This window comes from Corvus cornix, chromosome 18 (genome assembly GCF_000738735.6).
Source record: "Corvus cornix cornix isolate S_Up_H32 chromosome 18, ASM73873v5, whole genome shotgun sequence".
NCBI classification, from domain to species: Eukaryota; Metazoa; Chordata; class Aves; order Passeriformes; family Corvidae; genus Corvus; species Corvus cornix.
The window spans coordinates 6045139-6065171 of record NC_046347.1 but is presented as its reverse complement, the minus strand read 5'-3'; the positions used below and the strand labels follow the sequence as shown (position 1 = coordinate 6065171).

Below are 20033 nucleotides of genomic sequence, written 5' to 3'. Positions count from 1 at the left end.
GTGACTATGAATATGGAGAGCCAGGAGTTGGAATAATCACAAGGGAGGCAACTGCACCAGCCAGGATGAAAGATGAGAATTTCAGCAGAAAATTGATCAAGATAACGAAGCAGGGGGAAGATGTCTTGTGACAGCAGCTGGATTTGTAGCATCTAGCCTCAAACAGGAGCATGAAACATAAGTTTGCTTGGAGGAGGAAAAAAATCAATCAGATTTTACATAGGATTGTGAGACTATAGAAAGCTCCAAGACACCCTGGAACGCTGCAGCATTTACCCTAATCGGGGGGTGAGTCAGCACTCAATTATGCTCAGGCAATTTTATATTCAGTTTTTTATGCGTTGGCAACAAAGCAATTTAGATAATATGGTCACACAGCAGAATCACCTTCTTTGCAATCTGAGTTCCATTAGCTACAATAAAAAGTATGTCACTCCGAGTGCTCATTTGCCAGCGTGGAAGATAATCGTCATGTGGGATCAAAAAGAAATCTCTTCTTCCCATTGCCAAACTCAATGTAATTGTGTGACATGGCTGTTTTATCCCTGCTTCTGAAGATCTTAGTTACGGCTACTCTTGAGACTGCACAGATCCACTGCTGTGTGCAGGGGCCGCCTGAAGTCTTCGCATTAATAATAGCACATGAGATAATGGCTCCTACTGGGTTGTGTGTTCTAGAGAAAACATTCTGTTCTAATGAAGTGGGTCATATATATGCAGGTACATGAGGGTGGCTCAATCTGTCCATCACAGGGTAAAGAGCTGTGACCTGTGAAACAGAAGAATCTCTGTGAAATTGTATTATTGGCAAGTCCCAAAAGCACTGTCCTGGGGGATTTCAAGGTGCAGCTTTATGCAGCATTTTGACATCAGTTTGGGAAAGCTGTTATGCTAATATGACCTTTTGCTTAATCTTTTAAGGCACTTATTATATTATTTTGGCAATTATACCTTTAGGAATCAGAAGTTGGAGAGGAAATGAGTGATTTACTATTTAAACCGAGTGATCATTTCAATGCCAGTGACAGATTGAGTCTCCTATGAACTACTCCTTACATGGACAGGATGCACAAACTGTGTAAAATCCACTTGGTATGTCTCAGGAGCAAACACAGCTTGAATCTTCATTCCCTTCCATTATTCCTGTCTCCATGACTCGATGGACTTTAATAGGATCTGAGGAAGGACCAGATCTGTAGCAGAGCAAGCTCAAAGAGAAATTCCCATTGGCTTTTTTCCCCCCCATGGATAATACCCTTAAAGATTCAGGGTCAAACCTTCAGCTGTCGTATCCTGGCATCTTTCCACTCAACTAGCTCTTCGTGTCTGTACAAGTACTAGGTTCCTGTTCAGCTGAAAAGAAACACCCTTGTTGGTTTTTTTCGGTTTGTTTTTAAATGAAGATAGTTTTCATGATCTTCTCATAGGAGGATTTTCAGATTGTATTTATCAAGACACAGACATTTGAACTCATTTACTTTGAAGTCAGCGTCACTCACACTGTCACAGCATGACAGCACAGCAGGTTAACTCAGCACTTCTCAAATCAGATTGCCTTCAGCCCCAGTATCAACACGTCTAACCTGTGCCTTTCCTAAAGGTGATATTCTGTCTGTTACCTGGTAGTCACTAATTAAACTCTCCAAGTCCTGGGCTCAGAATAAAACACTATTACTGATAGGAATAGTATGCAGAAAGGCATAAGAAACCCACAGCCACGTGCTCCAGAGAAAAGAGATTGCCTGAAAGCTTAAAATATGGATGGCTTCTTACTGAGCTGCACTGTTCCTGGATGTTTTAAATTTTTAGGCAAGAACCAAGGGAGATCTTCTGGGGATGTTAAAATTATACTTTGTTCTGGATTTTATTGCAAAAAATTGAGGCACCTTCCAATCTCAATAATTAACTAACAGTGCAGGGAAACATCCTTCCTCCCCTTCTCATTCAAGGTGAGTCTACATCACTTTCTTGAAGAACTAGAAAACAGTAAAGGTTTCACTGATCCTTCCTAAGTAAACAAAAAGCATTTCTGGGAGAGCCAAAGGCTGCAGATTTGGCTTAGAGGACATTGCAACTAGCCAGAAAAGGTGGTATTGGCTGGATCTTTGCCTAAATAAAGTTGAGTTTCCATTTATTTCAAAAAGACACCACTGGTAATTCTTAGATGATATTTTTTTTACCCTAGCTGATGATAATCAGAATGTCAAAAAAAAAAAGCAGAATTTTTGTGTTTATTGGACCATTTTGGTAAACAGTCACCCCTCCATTGCTCCTTCTTCCAGTTTAAACCAACTGAATAAAAGCTATTTCTTTGTACTGAGTTTTTTTCCCCATTTATTATCTACTTTTTCACATTCAGTATCTCTCTTGAATAAGACTGAACAGTTTTCCTGGAATTCCCTTTTCAGGAAAAAAAAGATTTACTTGCTTCTTGGAAAATCCTAAGTACACAAAATTCTTAAGTAAATTCCTAGTGAGACGTTTCCAAGCTACCTTCATCTGTTCAGAAACTGAAAGGGCAAAAGACCAGCCCTTCACCTTCAGTGTTTATTTTTGATCCCCATGAAAGTACTGACAGTTTTAAAAGCAGCTTTCTGTCTCTTTAAAACTGTTTATGAATCATTGTTTGGAATGAGTGTAGTAAAGCACTTGAAGCTGATTAACTTAGAAGTTCCATGGCTATCAGCTAGGACAGTCCTCACCTCATAATTTTATCTATTAACAGATACTGCACAACTAACTGACATTAAACTGGCAGGATCCCAATGCAAAGGTGAATTCGAGGAAAAAATTATATTGGATTTTAATAAAACTTTCTTCAAAGGTCAACCTCTCTAAGGTATGAAATCAATCTTCCTCCTTCTTCAGCCCACTTATTCACAGTTATAGGAAATTCTGATGCTCATAAAATATTTCCCATTCCCTCCCCCTCTTATTACAGTGCCTATCCACCTGTGCACATTTTACTTTTCACAGCAGTTTTAGATTCCATGCTCCTCATTTCATTCTTTTTAACAGGCCTTCTCAGAATCTGTACCCCATTCTGAATATGTGGCTTATCAGGCTCCTCTTCAAGAACAGGTCCTGCCTTATACCATCTTCAGGCAAAAAAACAACCCACATTTTTACTTGACGAAGGTGGATGAAACTTTGGGAAGAACAAAGCTTTGGTGCAAAACCTTTATTTCTCCTGGTTTTATTTCTCCTTCTTACCCAGCAGCTGCTTTCTGTGTCTTGCTCAGAACTCCATCAACCTTTTCCAGGTAAGCTATTATATAGGTAGCATTCCACTTAGGAGAGCGATGTTCTTGTGAGCTCTGAGCTCTAATCTCCTGCAGATCCGTTCCTTTTACTGATGTTGGCCTGGCAAAATTATATATACAGAGAGAGAGAGAGATTTTTTTTTTTAATTAAGAAGAGTCACTAGTATCTAAGAAAGTACCAACTTAGAAAGTTTTTTTCAATGTACTTGCTGCACAAAGCTGTAGATACCCAGATCTGGAACCTGCCTTTTAATCTGTGGCATTCAAGCTCCAGCTCTTGGTAGCCAACTTTCTAAAATCTTGGCATCACCAGAGCCGCTAACATCACACACTGTAACAGCAGAGCAAATCCTGTTGCTGGTGTTTGGATTTGCCTGCCCAGCTGAGCTGTGGGGCAGGCCAGACCCAGAGCATCCCATGGGAATTGAAAGCAAAATTTTCAGGGTTTCCAGGATGGGATGCTCAATGCTGGGCTGTTCTCAGGGTCACAGCCCATCACTACTGCACTCTCTGCCCTTCACTCTCCCCCTTTTACTGCAATATTTCCCTCCTTCCACTTCAAGGGTTGCTCCTCCCCCTCTGTCACAACTGTATCTCTGCCCAGACCAACAGACACTGCCAGGTCCTCCTGCCTCCATCCCTTTCCTGCATGTTCCCAGGGCACTACTGCCATTCCTCAGCCCCCTGAGCTGCAGAGGGCCAAGCCTGGGCACAGCCTGGGCTGTTTGCCCCGGGGGCAGGAGGTTGCACAGAGTCGTGGCACACATCCTGCCATGTGCACTTCCTTGGCAGCTTGAGCTGTGCCAGCCCCTGCCCGCCAGCTGCTCTCCATCGCTGGGAACCAACATGTGCCCCTTCACAGGATCAGAGACAAGCTTGGGGCTCTCCTAGAAGGTGACCTGGCTGTTTTGCCTGAATTCTGCTCCTGCTTGTTTTTTACTCCATCAAAACAACATCACTTACAAGGTGATTTTGTGGTTTCCCACCTCAAAAAACCTTTGTGGTCAGAGAGCTCCTGGTACTGGGCAACACCTGATAGGTCCAAACCCCCTCTCTAATCTGTATTTATGGAAAAATCACTGCTGGGAAAGTGAAATGTAAGAGAATCTACATTCCATTTCAAACTCAGTGCTAAGATATCTGCTGGAGAGCAGCCAGGCCTGGTTGCTCACACTGATAGATGGTGGGGAAAAGGAACACATGTTAAAATCAGCAAATGGATAAAACTGGGCTAGAGAGGGATGAATACAATGGGGAAAGCTTTCAATTTTTTTCCATTTTTTCATTTCAAGATCAAAGCCCAGGCTCCCACGCTAAAAGGAGAATTGTGCTCCGAAATAGGAAAATGTTAAAAAAGAGACTGCACTATATTCAGGAATGCATGATACAAAGCTTCATGTCCACCATCAGGATAAATCTTATATATTCTGTACAGCAACATTCATTTAGCAGAGAAGAGGATTCTATGAAAAGGACAGAGATGGGTGGTGGAAATTCTGAGCCTTTCTTCCTACAGCTTTAAAATTCTTGTCCTCATTGACATAATTAGTAAAAATTTTCTTGGTTGTATATAATTCCTTTGAACAACTTTTAAGATCAACAAACTGTATTTTGGATTTGGACATTGTGTTGATCAATAAATAATACTAATTTAGATTTTTAAAGAGTGCTAGTTATTATTTGAGGAACCAAATTTAGATTTCTTTAGCAGAAAAGAAGGTCCCTTTGTTGAGTGTGTGCAGTCTCTGCAAGCTTTTGTGGTAATGTAGCTGTTTTACAATGCAGAGATCTTGGATCTAGAGATTATTCTGCAGAGATCCAGACTGTGGAAGGTGTAGTTCAGTTGCTGATGGCTGTCTGCTGGCCAGCATTGCAGGATCTGGCTATGAACAGGGCATGAGATCAAACCCTTCTTGTTTAATATAGATTAAGAAAGTCTTCTTACTTCTAATCTCACTCCTGCCTCCTGCCCTGCTCTGAAATCATTGTGTTGATTTGCTCTGCTAGGGAAGACTTGTCAAGGTCTGTCAGGAGAGATGAGAATATATAGTTTTTCTTTTCTTTTAAGATTAATCTTCCAGCTGAATAGAACTGGCAACATGAGTGAAATTTTGCTGCTGGAGTTATTTTGTATTGATTTTTAAAGATTTTTCTAGCAGGGAGAGGCAGACTTTTTGTTATTGCTGTGTATTAATCAAAAGGGCTGAAAAACACTGCAGGCCCTACTCTGACCCTTGTGGATCAAAAAGCCAGTCGAGATTTTAAGAATACAAATGATCCTGGATTAAACTCTGGGTTTAAGTGTTAATAATTTAATACTGCTACAGTTTGGCCACCTACCTCTGACATGCCATATGTGGACCACACTATGATCACTGCAGTTTAAAAGCTATTTTTTCAGACAAACAAGGATAAATCGAAACTTTCACTGAAACACTAGAAGTGGGGTTGATCCTCAAAGAGGTTAGTCCTGGGCCAGTGACCCATCTCTAACATTTAGAAACATAGCATCGTTTGGGGTGGGAGGGACCTAAAAGATGGTCTAGTTGCATTTAACACCGGATTTTTCTACAGCACGGACTGCATGAGAAGCTTCCTTTCCATAAGCCCCAGAAAAGCACATCCCAATTTTTACAGCTTTAAAGGATCCCATGGCTGCCTTGATCACCAACGTCTTAGCTCTGTACATTTAATTCAGTTCCTAATGCTTCTCATGTAGCACTAAAACCATTTAAAAGAAAGTCTCTGCTTTTACAACCTGGCTTTTTTTAGCAGCTCAGCAGCAGTTACTGGGTTTGTAAAGCTCCTTATGAAATCTCACCTGAAAACACTGATCTGCAGCGCTGTGCAGTTGTTCCCACTTCAAAGGGAAATCTACTGCTGCCACCCCAGAACTGAGTGCAGCGAGAGCTGAACCACCACCGGTGGCTGATGTCACCTGCCAATGTGTGTTTGTTGTTCTACAGAGACTCCTGAGCTCTAATATCAAAACAAAACCAAAACAAAACAACCCCCTCTATTTGTCTTTTCACCTTCTCTGTTTAGGGAGTTGTTTCACTTTGACTCTTTCTGATCAAAACAAATACCCAGGGCTTTCTTTCAGATTCCCAGAGATGCTACAGCAGTTCCCAGTAGTCTCCCAGTTGCCAGTGCTTGTAATGTAATAATCTTCATATTTCATTTTCCCTTTGGGGGGCACAGAGACAAGTGACCCAGTTTTCATTGAAGGCATGTGCAACCCTCAAGATTTAAAAATGGGTGAGAAATACAGGGATAAATTGTAAATATTTTGAGTCTTAATCAAGATATTCAAGTTGTTTGCAATACTGCAATCCCCGTAGCATCAACATTGATACGTCTGAATAAAAACTATGTTTTATAGTGAATTAAGCCTTCCATCAGAAGTAAGCTGTGGATGGGAAAGCCTCTTCTTTCCCTTAATATTTCAGCTTTTGGGTACTGCCTCCCATTCTCAAGTACATTCTCAGCTTCAAAGGGTTAAAGTCCCAGCATGTCCAAATCTCTCCCGGGGCCCACGTAGCGCTTATGCCAAAACGCTTTATTATTATACAAACAGAGCAAGAGGCGGAGAATTTAAAAAAAAATACAAAAACAAACTCCTTCCCAACTTGTCCTCCAGAACCGGGTCCTGCTGGCGGCGTGAGAGAAACCGCCCCAGCGCCAACCCTGAACACCCCGAGGGGTGTTTAAAGAGCAAACCGGGGGACGTTTTAAGGAACGCCGGGGTGGGCCGCATCCCAAACGGACCCACTCCATCCCATCCCATGTGTCCCTGGAGCCCCCACCTCGGACCCCGCCGGCGCTGAGGGGAAACCACCTCCCCCCCACGGGGCGCTCCCGTTCCCCCCAAAACCCGGCCTGGCTCCGCCCCCCGGCCCCGCTGGCCAATCAGCGGCGGCCGCCGGGGCGGGCAGCCAATCGCCCGGCGTTGCTACCTGTGGGGAGTATTTTTAGCCGCCGGGCGCGGAGAAAGGGGGGCCGGTGGTGTGAGGGGCCGCGCCTCGCCTCCCTCAGGAACGGGCCCGCGCGGGCCACCCTGGGGCGCCCGCTGTGCAGGCGGCCCCTGCCAGCCCCGCCATCGCCGCTGCCGAGGCCCCCGCAGGCCACGGCGGTCATGGGAGATGTAGTTCGGTGCTTCCCCCCCCCTTCCGCTCCCTTCCCCGCCGGGCTGAGGGGCGCGAGGGCAGGGTTTGACGTCGGCAGTGACGCAACGGGGCTGCGAGGCGAGCAGCGCGCTGACGTCAGAGCGGCCCCGCGCGCCGCGCCGGGGGGGAGGGGAGGCAGCGGCGGGCCCCGGGCGGGGCCGCTCGGGCGCCGTTCGGCGGGGGCGGGGCTCGGGCGGCGCGGGGCGGGGCCGTGGGGGCGCGGCCGCGGGCGGGGCAAGGGAGGGTATAAGTAGGGGCGCGGCGGGCGGCGGGGCAGAAGCAGAGGGAGTGCAGCTGCGGCGGCCTAGCGCGCCCGTTGTGGGGGTGTGAGCAGCGCTGCCCTCCCCCCCCTTCCCTCCCCCCCCTTTTTTTTTCCGACCCTTCCCCCTCCCTTTTTTTTTTTCTTCTCTTTCCTCTCCCCTCCCATCCTCGCCGAGGGAGCCGGCGCTCGGAGATGGGGGTCGGGTGCTAAGCCGCCCCCCCACCCACCCCCGCCGCCCTCACACCCCCGCCGGGACTGTTTGCACTACCCCCGCACACCCCGGGTGAGTACCGGCCGTGAGGCGCGGGGGCAGCGCGGGCGGGGGGCTGAGGCAGCGCCGCCCGGCCCCGGTCCCTAGGCGGGGTGCGACGGGGCGGTCACGACCCCGCGGTGCCGGGGGGGGGGGGGGACGCGGTGGGTGCAGGGGCCCCTCGGGGAAGGGGCTGGGGGAGAGGGCACGGCCGGGCTGTGAGGGGTCGCTGCCCCCGGGGCCGCCCCGGCCGCGCTCGGGCGGGGAGGAGGGAGCGGCGCCGGCTGAGTAATCGGCGCTGGGCCGCTCCGGGAGCGCCGGCAGCACCCTGCGGGACCTGCCCGGCTGTGCGCCGGGAGACGGGCCCTGCAGCCCCCACCCGCCCTCCAGACATCCCCCTTCCTCTTCCTCCTTCGCTTTCTTACGGGCTCAGAAAATGCTCTTCCTCCTCCTCCTCCCGCTGCCGCCGGAGCTCCAGGGCTGTGAGCAGAAATTTAATGAGACCCGACTGCCTGGTTATGTAACTCCCACTGCTTAAGGCTCCTGCCAGGGCGCTGCTGCCGGGCCACGGGTGGGCTCGGATCTCCCAGAAATACTGCCGTCTTGCCATAAATAAATAAAAAGAACAAGTTCGAAATGGTCAAGCCGATCTGTTTGATCAGCTGCTTTTGTACCGTGGATCAGTCTGGCGTAGAAAAATTTACAGCGTCAGCCCGGTGCACTCTGAAAGGGAGCATTTCTTTCTTAAAGGACATGGGGGAAGGGAAACAGCACAGATGGATTAATAAATCATTTTTAAATGCCCCGTTTAACCACCCAATCAGCTTTTCTGTACTGATTGTGCCCCTTTTGTAAATATCTTCTGTTTGCCCTTGATCTTTTCCTTATCCCCACCCGGTGCTGATCCAGCAAACGTTTAAAGGTCGCCTTATCATACAGCCTTTCAAACTATTCCCATACCATGTTGGGGAGAACACGAGTGTCCTGGAAATAGGGTTCCAGACTTTAAAAGGAGATTATTTGGCAGAAGAAATAAAAAAGCAGCGTAGTCACATTGTTAATATCAAAATCCTTTAACTTTGATTTCGCTAATCTTAAGTGACAGCTATGCTAAATTTTGTTCCTAGTGATACTCTGCAGAAAAGGCCACTGTTAAGTGAAATTTTCTTTGGGCTTTTAACTTGAGCCAAAAAAAATCCCCATATTTTGTTTCATTGGAACTTTTTGACAAAGGTGTGTGGTGTGTGTGCACATTTATACCAAGGTACTGCAGGATTTGTGTTAGCAGTATGTGTGCTAATACCTGATTCTTGTCCCTTCTCTAACTTTAGACAGCTAATTTCTCTTCTGTCCTTTGTGAAGGAGTGGCAACCATATCTTGCATTACATATAAAATGGAGTCATGGAGAAGGAGAAAGGCAATCGGGTTTGAGGCTGTCAAAAGCCCTGTTAGCCCTGGAACTTTTTGAAATCTGAGCTACAGACAGTACGATACAATAATTGAGTATATAATTGCTTCTTGCATCTGAAAATAGCGAATAATTTGTAGAAAGAGAAGAATTTGTGAATTAATTTATCGGTCCTGGCCACCCTTCTGGCAGAACATACGTGCAGCTATTCTGTATGTGCTGACTGCATTTCAGTGTGAACTGTTGGATATGCACAGCGGACATTTTCTCCTCAGTTTGCATCATTTCACCCATGCAAAGTTTAGGGAGAAGATTTGCTTGGACTTAAATGTTGCATCATTCTAGCTATTCATGTGAAACCTCCTAAAGCAATTGTTAACATTTTTCTAATTCTGCAGTCTGCAGTTTTAGTCAATATGCTTCCAAACTTTAAAGTGATAAATGGCCCTTGGACTAAGACCTTTCAGGTTAAACTAATGGTCTGGTACTAGATTTTTCAGCTGGGTACTATAAATCATCCAACTATGGGTTGGTAATTGAAACCTTGACAGGCTTGGCAGTTCTGTGATGTCTTAAAAATTATCCTTGCTGCTTTGTGAATAACTGAGTACCCAGATCATGTGATTTGGAAGTGCCCCATGTTGTATATGTAAACACAAGCCCATCCTCTGCAGTTGTTAGTAAGTCACGCTGAACAGAGCTGACATCCTCACCTTCCACAGGCAGGAACAGAAATAGTTTGATGTACATTTTTTCACTTAAAAAGTAACCTATTTTCTGCAGAAAGTGAAGCTAAAAGAATAGACCTCGGAGCTTGATCCTACTCTGTTCTTATTTGGATGTATTTGCTTTTGTTTTTTCTTAAAGGAACAAGAGCACTCAAGCTGAAGGATAATAATAATCAACTCGAATCACCACTTTGAATGAAATTCTGTTTCCCTGTGGCATCTTGAACGCTCTCTTCTTCGGGTTTTGAAACAGACTTATAACTCTGTGGCACAGCAGCTATGCAGCTTGAAATCCAAGTAGCACTCAATTTTATTATTTCTTATTTGTACAATAAGCTTCCCAGACGACGTGTCAACATTTTTGGTGAAGAGCTTGAAAGACTTCTGAAAAAGAAGTATGAAGGGCACTGGTATCCAGAAAAGCCATACAAAGGATCAGGGTTTAGATGTATTCATATAGGGGAGAAAGTGGACCCAGTCATAGAACAAGCATCCAAAGAGAGTGGTTTGGACATTGACGATGTTCGTGGCAACTTGCCTCAGGATCTTAGTGTTTGGATTGACCCGTTTGAGGTTTCATACCAAATCGGTGAAAAGGGACCAGTGAAAGTGCTTTATGTGGATGATAATGAAAATGGATGTGAGTTGGATAAGGAAATCAAGAACAGCTTTAACCCAGAGGCCCAGGTGTTCATGCCAATTAGTGACCCAGCATCTTCAGTGTCTAGTTCTCCTTCTCCTCCCTTTGGTCACTCAGCTGCTGTGAGCCCGACCTTCATGCCCCGCTCCACTCAGCCTTTAACCTTCACCACTGCCACATTTGCTGCCACCAAGTTTGGCTCAACCAAAATGAAGAATAGCGGCCGTGGCAACAAGGTCGCCCGCACCTCTCCCACCAACCTTGGCTTGAATGTCAATGACCTGTTGAAGCAGAAATCCCTCTCCTCCTCCATGCACTCTCTCTACGGGCTTGGCCTAGGCAGTCAGCAGCAGCAACAGCAACAGCAGAAGACTTCTGCCCTGTCTCCTAATGCAAAGGAGTTCATTTTCCCCAACATGCAGGGTCAAGGTAGTACCAGTAGCATCTTTCCTGGTGACAGCCCCCTTAACCTCAGTCCTCTCCAGTACAGTAATGCCTTTGATATGTTTGCAGCCTATGGAGGTCTAAATGAGAAGTCTTTTGTGGATGGCTTGAATTTTAGTTTAAACAACATGCAGTATTCTAACCAGCAATTCCAGCCAGTTATGGCTAACTAAAAATAAACCGAAAGTGAAATCCAAGTAAATACTATTGTACAAGTTAAAATGCACGTACCCAAGGGTGTATATTTTTTTCCACCTCTTGAGATTTTTTTTAAGGCTTGTAGTATGAATACATTCAGGCTTGGTTAGATAAATACAACATGCATCATTTTTTCATTTGCCAACCAAGCACAAAATTATTTTATACTGACTGTACATTACAAAAATATACTCTCAAAAATATGGCCTCTTACAGTATTTAAGATATAGCAAGGAAGTGGCTAATTTTTTCATGTGTATATATATATATATGTACTCAGACATATATGTATATATATTAAAAAATTGGCACTAATAGGTGGGTTTATTGGTCTTTTTCTAATTGTATAATTTAATTTAGTACAAAGTTTGTAAAATATCAGAGTATATATATTGTTTCTACAACATGGTATTGCATTTATATCTTTTTACTACAGTGATCTGTGACAGCTGCAGCAGCTTCATGTTGTATTTTTTTTACTGAAATTGTAAGATATCCATCTTAAAGACATCAATTCTAAAAAAAGTAAAAAAGTTGTGTACAGAATATTCCTTAGTGGTGGAATTAAAATGTACGAAATATTTGCTTTTTTCAAAAGAAACACAAATTGTATTTTCTGTTAAAAGTTTAAAGATTTTTGCTATATATTATGGAAGAAAATGTAATCGTAAATATTAATTTTGTACCTACATTGTGCAATACTTGAAAAAAGGTATAAAAGTATTTTGAGTCAGTGTCTTACATGTTAAGAGGGACTGAAATAGTTTATATTAAGTTTGTATTAAAATTCTTTAAAATTACCCGGCTGTGGTGGTGTGTGTGTTCTTCGTGTCCCGCTGACAATCCGAGTGCCGTGTTCCTTGTGCTGGCACTGCCAGGGATGCCCCAGAGTCTGACTCAGGAGTAAAGGGAAGGGTGGCTCTGTGGCTGCACCTCGTGGGGGGTTGCTTCTCCAAAATACTCCTGACAAAGCACAGAACCCCATTAGGGACTTGCCTGCAATTATTTCAGCAAATTCCACTTGTTTTTTGTAACCGCAGCTCACTGAAGCCAAAAGGGAATTCTATTTTTTTTTTTTCCTTGATAATTAAGACTCTTAAGCTCTGTGAACGTTGAGTTATGGGGCGATGGGGTGTGTCTGGCAGGGACTCAGGTGATTCAGTAACATTTCCTTTCCATGTCATCGGGATTATTGGAACTATTCTCTCGGGAGGTCCTAGACCAGCAAATCAGCGTTCTGCCTCTGTATTAGGGATTAATAGCTCAGAACCAAAACTGAATAAAAGTGCTGATTTACAGCTTACTAAAACCATTGTAAACTCGCATTTTATATGCTCTATTAAAAAGAGAAATGTCATGCAACTATACTGTGACATTCTCAGGTATTTATTTTAGCAGATTTTACCAATTTTAACTGAATAGATTCTCAAAAATCAAATGGGAGTGGGAGGGGAAAGAATTCAGAGGCTGACAGAACAACTCAGTTTTTCCAGGGCTATTTTGAAGTTGCATCCCTTACTCTTTTCCATCTGCTCAGCAAACAGTGTTCCTTGCTAAAGTTCGTTGTCAAAGGGAAGAGAAACTGCTTTAATGTGTAAATCTGACAAAGGTCAGCTTATGTTCCATGGCAGCTCCAGCCATACAGAGACCCAGCGCTAAGTGGATAGTCCTTGGCTCTTGGCAGTGAGTTGTGAGCTACAGACAGAGCACAGGATTAAAATGAGCTGAACTTCAGTGTTCTGACACTGGAATTTGAGACCCAAGGTCAGTCTTTTCCTGTTGGATGCGCTTGATGTGACAAAAGGTGCAACTTCCACGCAGACCCCCCCTCTTTGGTGGGAGTGGAGCTGTGGTGGCAGCAGCCTGTGCTTTTCACACCAGGGTGAGCTCCCCGCTTTGGGCAGAGGCTGGGAAGAGCTGGCCGGGCAGAGGTGGGAGGCTGGCAGTGGTATCCATTTCCAGTGCCATGACAACCAGTTCAAAAGCAATAATGGAGAGAAGGGTTTTTTTTGGCGTTCATCTGTCTCTGTTTAACTGGCTCCCTTTTACTGAGTTTGCCATCTGGTTTATCTTTCCACTCACGGCACAGCCGCGGACAGCACCGGCCTTAAAAGCGCATCATTTGGTACCTCATTTTAAGTGGATGATTTTACTTTTAAGAGGAGTTAGAAAAATGCTGGATCAATTGTTGGAAAACAGAGAATGCCAGCTCTGTGTATTTCCTATTTGAATGCCTAGACTTTAGGATTTACTACTGTTTTACTATTTACAGCATGATACTAATACCTAAACTGCCCAAGAGGTTGAGCAACTCTGACAGTGGAGACTCTTCATGTGTTCTGTAATATTTCTATTCCTGTGATTTAAACTGATATCATTTGTTTTAAAGATCAGTGAGCTTATCCTCTTCCCAGGCTGATTTGTTCCCTTCCACTGTAACGAGCTCTGGGTCTGAAGGACCATGCAAGGAAAAATCTTTTGGAGCACACATTTTTTGCAGCACCTTTCGATATAAAGATTTGACAAGCAGGGTTTGGTTCTGGTGCTTTGCAAGGAGACAAGTCAGAAAAAGAGCTTCAAGTTCTCTCAATGCAAGTGTGGAGATTTTTAATGTTTTAATGATTTTCAACGTTTAAGCGTGAATGATTTTTTAATCTTCTTAGAGGAATGAGAGATGCCTGCTTTGTGTTCAGTCTGCTTCACCCAGTTATTTATCTTCTGCTGAAGTTTGGTGCTGAATTTCTAAGATCAAACATTTACATTGCAACATTCTGTTCTCACCGAGTGCCAGGTCAATCGCTGGTGTCACTTGTGCACACCCAGTATTCAGCTGTCAGGTAAATGCACTTGCTTGGATAGAAAGGACATAAAAAGGAGGAAAAGGAAGTGTTTGCTTGGTGCAAGTTCTCTTGTATTTTCTCATGTGAACATGTAATTTGCTTCCTTAGAACTACCAGTGTGAGTTAAACCTTGGAAGGTGACTTTAATTTACAGTGAAGGAAAGGGTAGAAATACGTGACCACCTCAATGGTGCTTAGTGCCTCCTATCACCTCACCCCAGGTCCCCACTCGAGCACAGGTTCAAGGCACTTTGGTCTGTAGGGCTCACTTAATTCAGCACAAGTCAATAACTTCTCGAAGTTGCAGTCTAAGATCCCTGAAGCTGCTCAGAGGCTGCAGCGTGGCTGCACAGAGGGTTCAGGGGACAGCTACAGTCTGTGCTGTGTTCATTCTGTGGGTAGGGAGCAGACCTCCCTCTTGATCAGGAGTCTGGTAATGGCCACCAAAATTGAACTGGTTTAGTTATTTCTGCTGCGGGAAGCTGGATCACGGGTGGAGTTCACAGAGTAGTGCTCCTTTGCTGTGTCCTGTTCTCCAGGGTCCCTGGAGCTGAGTCCAGGGCCTGGCACTGCAGCTCTGTGAGTACAAGTTCTGCAGTTCTCAGCTTCAGCTCAGCTAATTCATACACTTTGAGGATGGGGCTCTGAGGCACCTGATTTAATTGAAGCTGTCTCTGCTCATTGCAGGGAGTTGGACTAGGTGAGCTATCACGGTCCCTTCCAACCCAAACAATTCTATGGTTCTATAAGCCACGGAAAGATCATCCTTCCTTGATGAAAAATTAGAAAGCTGCTGAACATTGTTTGTACAATCTCCTGGTGCACATCCAGGGCAGATGATCCCCCACATCCCACAGCAGCACCCTCTGCTCCCACCACATCCCAACCTGCAAAAGCCTGGTGGGAGCAAAAAGCCCAGCTGCATTCTGAACTATCAAGTAACCAAACAACGAGTTGTTAAATCAGCTCTTTGGACCGACATGGGATCAAAGCAGAGTTCATGTACTGATCTGATGCCCCAGACTGTTCTATTAACGTTTCAGGAATAAATACCTCAGGGTTTGTGTTGGTAGTTTCGGAGCAGATGAAGCAAACCGGTGGTTCAGCACTCTTTTTTATATCATCAGCAAGTTGATTTAAATTGAGTGTTCAGAGTTGGCTGCATTCCCCTCATGAGTTGCATAAAAAGTTTGCTAAATTGAACTGCCAGAGCTGTAAAATCCTGCTGAAGGGACTGTTTCCAAAGATCAGCGAGAGGAACGGTTAAACTGTTACCGTGGAAGTGCCTGTGTGACTTTTGTCCTCTTGGCTTTATTTTAGTGACAGTAGTAAGGAGTTTTGCCTTACAGAAGGGAAAAAGCATTAAGACTTGGGAATATAAACTGCATTCCCTTTGGTACTAAGAGTTCTCTACCTCATAGACAAAATATGATCAGTGTGTGGAACAAATGGCAGGTGTAAAATATTTTTAGAAAAACCTTGGCGTGCAGTGCAGACATCTCTCAACCCCCATCCTTTATTCTGTCAGCTTCGGTTTGTTAAAAACAACCTGTAGTATCGATGGCTGCAGTTTTGGTGGAACTTGCTGTAGTTTTCATTTGGTGATTTAGCACTTCAGAGGCCTGGAATCAGAGCTCCTCTGCACTGAGTTTTGGGACACTCTTACATTTACGCAGTCTGTCAGCCATGGAGCTCATTGTGCTGCATTCCCTTGTCCCCTTGGCTTCAGGATTACCAAGAGCATAAAACAAAAGAGGACTCTGGGAATGTAGAGCCTTAATTATTGTTTAGTGCCCCTGCAAGCTTCTCTGAGAATTTTTTATCAACTGGCTAATGCCTTTAAAACCAGGCCTGGAAATCCACCTTCTTTCCTTGGCAGAACGTGTTCATGCCCTGCTACACCCATAACCATGGCTTTTCTGCCTCCCACAGCACCCTCAGTAGGACTGAGTTCTGTGTTGCTCCCTTTGTTCACCACCTCTTGCTACTTGCTGTGCTGCTCCAGGCTTTCACGCTGCTCCTCTCTTCACCCAGACTCCACTTTTCAGAGTTCAGACCTCGGCTCTGAGGCTGAGGCTGCAGTGCCAGGGGAGACTCCACACGCAAGGCTCCAGCCGGAGAGGTGCCCTCTCCCAGCGCCTCCTGGGCTCAGGCTTCGCTTGGCTTCGCTTCAAAGACGCAGTGTAAAGAGCTCGGGAATGTCAGAACACAGGGAAGAGTTGCAGGAGGTGCTCTCAGTACCAGGGAACAGGGTGAATTTGCTGCTTGGGCAGCCTCAGTGATGCAACAGCCCAGGAGTTTTCAGCCACGCTGATGGCAGCCAGAGGTGGCAGGTTAGAGAGGAGCACGGTGTCATAGGTGACAGCTCAGGCACCCCAGTCCAGAGCTGACTCCGGGCAAGCCACTGCCCCTTTCTGTGTTGTTTCCACCTCTGTCTCCATTGAAATCCGCTGTTAGCAAGTGACAGACTTTCCGTGGCTGTTTGCTATAAGGAACTTCATCCAGTTTCTCTGTGCCACAGGAACATCCTCTGAGGTTCACCTACCATTCCCTCCTTTTATTGCCTTTAGTCTCTGTGGCCTTGGAGCGTCTCCGTTGTACAGTTCTCTTAACCTGGCTTAGGTGACCTTTGTGTTTTGAAACAAGGCATGCCTATAAAAGTGAGGCACTGGGTTCTCACTGTCCATGGTATGTGGAGTCTGATTCATCCCCCTGTCGGAGCAGAAGGCCTCTGGAGCAGTGAAATCTCACATACTGACTGTTGTGACTCTCTAAAAGAATGTCTGAGGATGTTTCTATAGATATGAAAGCATATATTCCTCCAGTACAAATCACGTGAAAATTTTGCAGCAGCCTACCCACTGAAGTTGCTGCTGGTCAAAATTAGATTTGCAGACAGATTTTATAAACTAAAACAAATTCCCCTTTGATTTTCATTAGACCCTGATGTTAAACTCCCACGTGCCAGCAGAGAGACAGGGCTGCTGGGCTCTGCCACAGCCATGCTATGAACTATGAATCTTCCACAGATCAACTGAGCAAGAATAGATTTGGTGATTTTAAGCCCGTGTTTGAGCCTTTAACTCCCTGTTGAGTCTCAGATGTTGTAGGTAACTGCAATGTGTTTTTGAAGCCCAGGAGTCTGTGTCTTTCAGGATTAACCAGGTACACGCAGCACCTCTGCAAATGAGTGGAGGAGTGCAAAATTCCAATTACTGTTGAAAATATTAACACCCGGGGCAATTGCCTACTTTGCAGGTATATGAATACTACATATTGAATCTCATGTTGTATTTATTAACTGCTTTGAGACATAGCTCATATTTTACTTGAGAAAATTGCTATTTCATTTTTGAGTAACGGGTACGGATGTTCTGCTCTTGTGCCTTTAGACTGTTACAGTGCTGTCCTTAAAGATTCATTTCAGCATTGCTAAACCAAATCACTTGAGAAATTGTGATTCAGTCTTCCAAGAATATTTTAGAAATGGTGAGGTAATCATTAATAATAATCCATCTCACACCATATTAATTTATCTTCTGGGTGTAGAGATAAATAGATTTCAGAGGTTTTGAGCTTCTCTGCACAAGTCCACTAAGAACTTACATTTATGTGAAAATGTAGGTCCTTAAGAAATCACAGTTTCCCTGGAACTGTCACTGCACAGGAAACAGTATGGAAGGGATAGTGATGAGCCCAGAAGTGCTGGCAATTAACCCCAGCTGTTTAATGGAATCAGATTTCTAAATGACACAGGAGGACTGAGACCTGCTACCACCCTCCTGCCCATGTGCTTTGCATGACAGATTTGGCAGGCTGGTGGCAACAACTGCAGGTAACCATTTCAAATTAACTTGTACAAACTGATAAGGGACAGGAACAGTCAGTAAGAGATCAACCACTGCATCTCCAGCCTCTCACTCCAGACCTGCAAGGAAGGTCTCCAGAACTGCTTCAAAAGACAATGCAAGTACTAAAATTCCTGACTCCAGGGTAGAAAATCACATAGATATTGATTGCATATTACATTATGGTTTTTGCTACCACCAGACATCCCTAGGCAATAATTGTTCCTATCTCTCTTACTCTCTCTTTGTGCCATAAATGACATCATCAGCTGTCCTCTGGCTAGCATCCTCCCTTTGATCAACAGGAACCAATCACCCTTTCTCTCAAATTGCCTAATTCATTAATATAATGAAGTTTAATACGGAACAATTATTCTCAACCTGTATTTAGCTCTAAGGTTATTGCTTCTATTTCAGATCTGAAGCAGCCTGATGTGCCTGCAATCACGTGTAGTTTTTCTGAGTGTGCCCGCTGACCTAATAAACGTCCCTGCCCTTGCCTCACTTCCATCTCGCCCTGTCCTCACTCCAATGCCTCTGCTGCACCTCCGGGCTTGTTCCTGCTGGGCTGAGCCTGCCAAGGAAGGCACAGCCTCAAGGAGCTGCTATGGGAGGTGCTCTACTGGCCCAGTTCAAGGGGGAAGCACAGGCATCGTGTGCTGAAGCTGCTCTGTCTGCACCGCCCATCCCACCTCGTCTCCCAGTGCTGCCTGGCAGGGGCTGGTGGCAGGTAAGAGAAGCTGCTGGTGACACTGGAGAGATGGGAGCAAGGCTGGCTGGCTCATCTTATTCGACAGCACTCATTTGGGGGCAGTTAACTTTCGGATGTCAGTAAAGTTGTCTTTCATTTTTGTTTGGTATCTCTATGGTTTTAAGGATTCAGTGTTTGGAGTCTCTGACCTGCCCAAAGTGAGATACCAGAAGATCTGATTAAATTCAGCATCTGGATCTCATCTTTATACATCAGTCCTTTTTTCAGTGTTCTGCTGTACAATCTCTCTCCTACCTTGTTTATTCCTTGAAATTCTCCCGCTCCTGATGTTCCTTTCTGTTTTCCTTCCAGGTCTCCCTTAAAACTTGGTTTTCTTAATTTCCTTCCCAAACCAAGCTGTTCTCCCCTCCTGCTTGTCTGAGGTCTGTGCCTCACCATGTATAATTTGCAGTGTATTATCTGATGGAGACTGTAATCTCTCCAGGGCAGGGCTGTGTCCTGCCCTGGACTCACAGTTGCCCATTTTACTCTGTGAGGCTGAATAAGAAGGACAGAAATAGAAGAGTACACAGACACTCCCAAATAAACTCTGTTTTGTGATCTGTGTTCCAGAAACAAACCCAGGAACAATTGTTATTAGTAACGTGGTTTATGCTGTACCACTGAGGCTTGGGAAGAAGTAGATCCTTTAGGCAAAGAAACCTCCTTTACAAAACATTTGTGGAATGTATTTATCTAAAAATACAAGGGCTTATGTTAGAGAGCAATGTTCCTCTGCTGATTTACAGTTAACTGTCAATGACAACACAGGACTAAAACCTTTTAACCAGCCCTGCTGTAGCAATATCTTAACTTTATCCCTTTCCTTCTCTGCAGCATCCCTTTCAAGGCTGATTTTCTTGGCCTCTGCTGCTGCTGTTGGGAGAGTCCCACTCACTTGGCTCTCCCACTGTACGAGGACCAGAAAAGGAGGATGGATGAGGAGCAGGATGACCCTGCTCACAGAGGTAAAGGTTGGGGGTGAAACCTCAACCATGCAGGACAGACTTCTTCCTTTAGAAAACTGAAACTTCCACTGAAACTTCCCTCTGTGCATGTGCTAGGGGTAATGCGTGGCTAATAATGCATCTTAAAATGCATTTTGGCCTGGGATCTTAGGTGACTTTGGCTTTTTGCTGCCTGCACAAATGGGCTCCGCACACAAACCTCTCCCTAGTGGAATTAGAGAACTAGCGCCGTGTAAGCTGAGATGAGGATCAGCTGCGAGCCCAGC

At 45.0% G+C, this 20033-nt stretch overlaps 1 protein-coding gene and 1 long non-coding RNA gene across 2 annotated transcripts; one reads left to right on the top strand and one right to left on the bottom strand.

The window, feature by feature from the left end:
• Positions 1-3166: 3166 nt before the first annotated feature.
• Positions 3167-7501, bottom strand: LOC120410980. The gene is made up of 2 exons (XR_005603365.1): positions 6085-7501; positions 3167-3363 (listed from the first exon to the last, which is right to left on the bottom strand). It is a non-coding gene; the product is annotated as an uncharacterized LOC120410980 (long non-coding RNA).
• Positions 7502-7787: 286 nt separating this feature from the next.
• Positions 7788-12160, top strand: TOB1 (transducer of ERBB2, 1). The gene is made up of 2 exons (XM_039562450.1): positions 7788-7974; positions 10218-12160. The coding sequence occupies exon 2, from the start codon at positions 10358-10360 to the stop codon at positions 11333-11335; it is 978 nt and encodes a 325-aa protein (XP_039418384.1). The 5' UTR covers positions 7788-7974; positions 10218-10357; the 3' UTR covers positions 11336-12160.
• The last annotated feature ends 7873 nt before the right edge of the window (positions 12161-20033 follow it).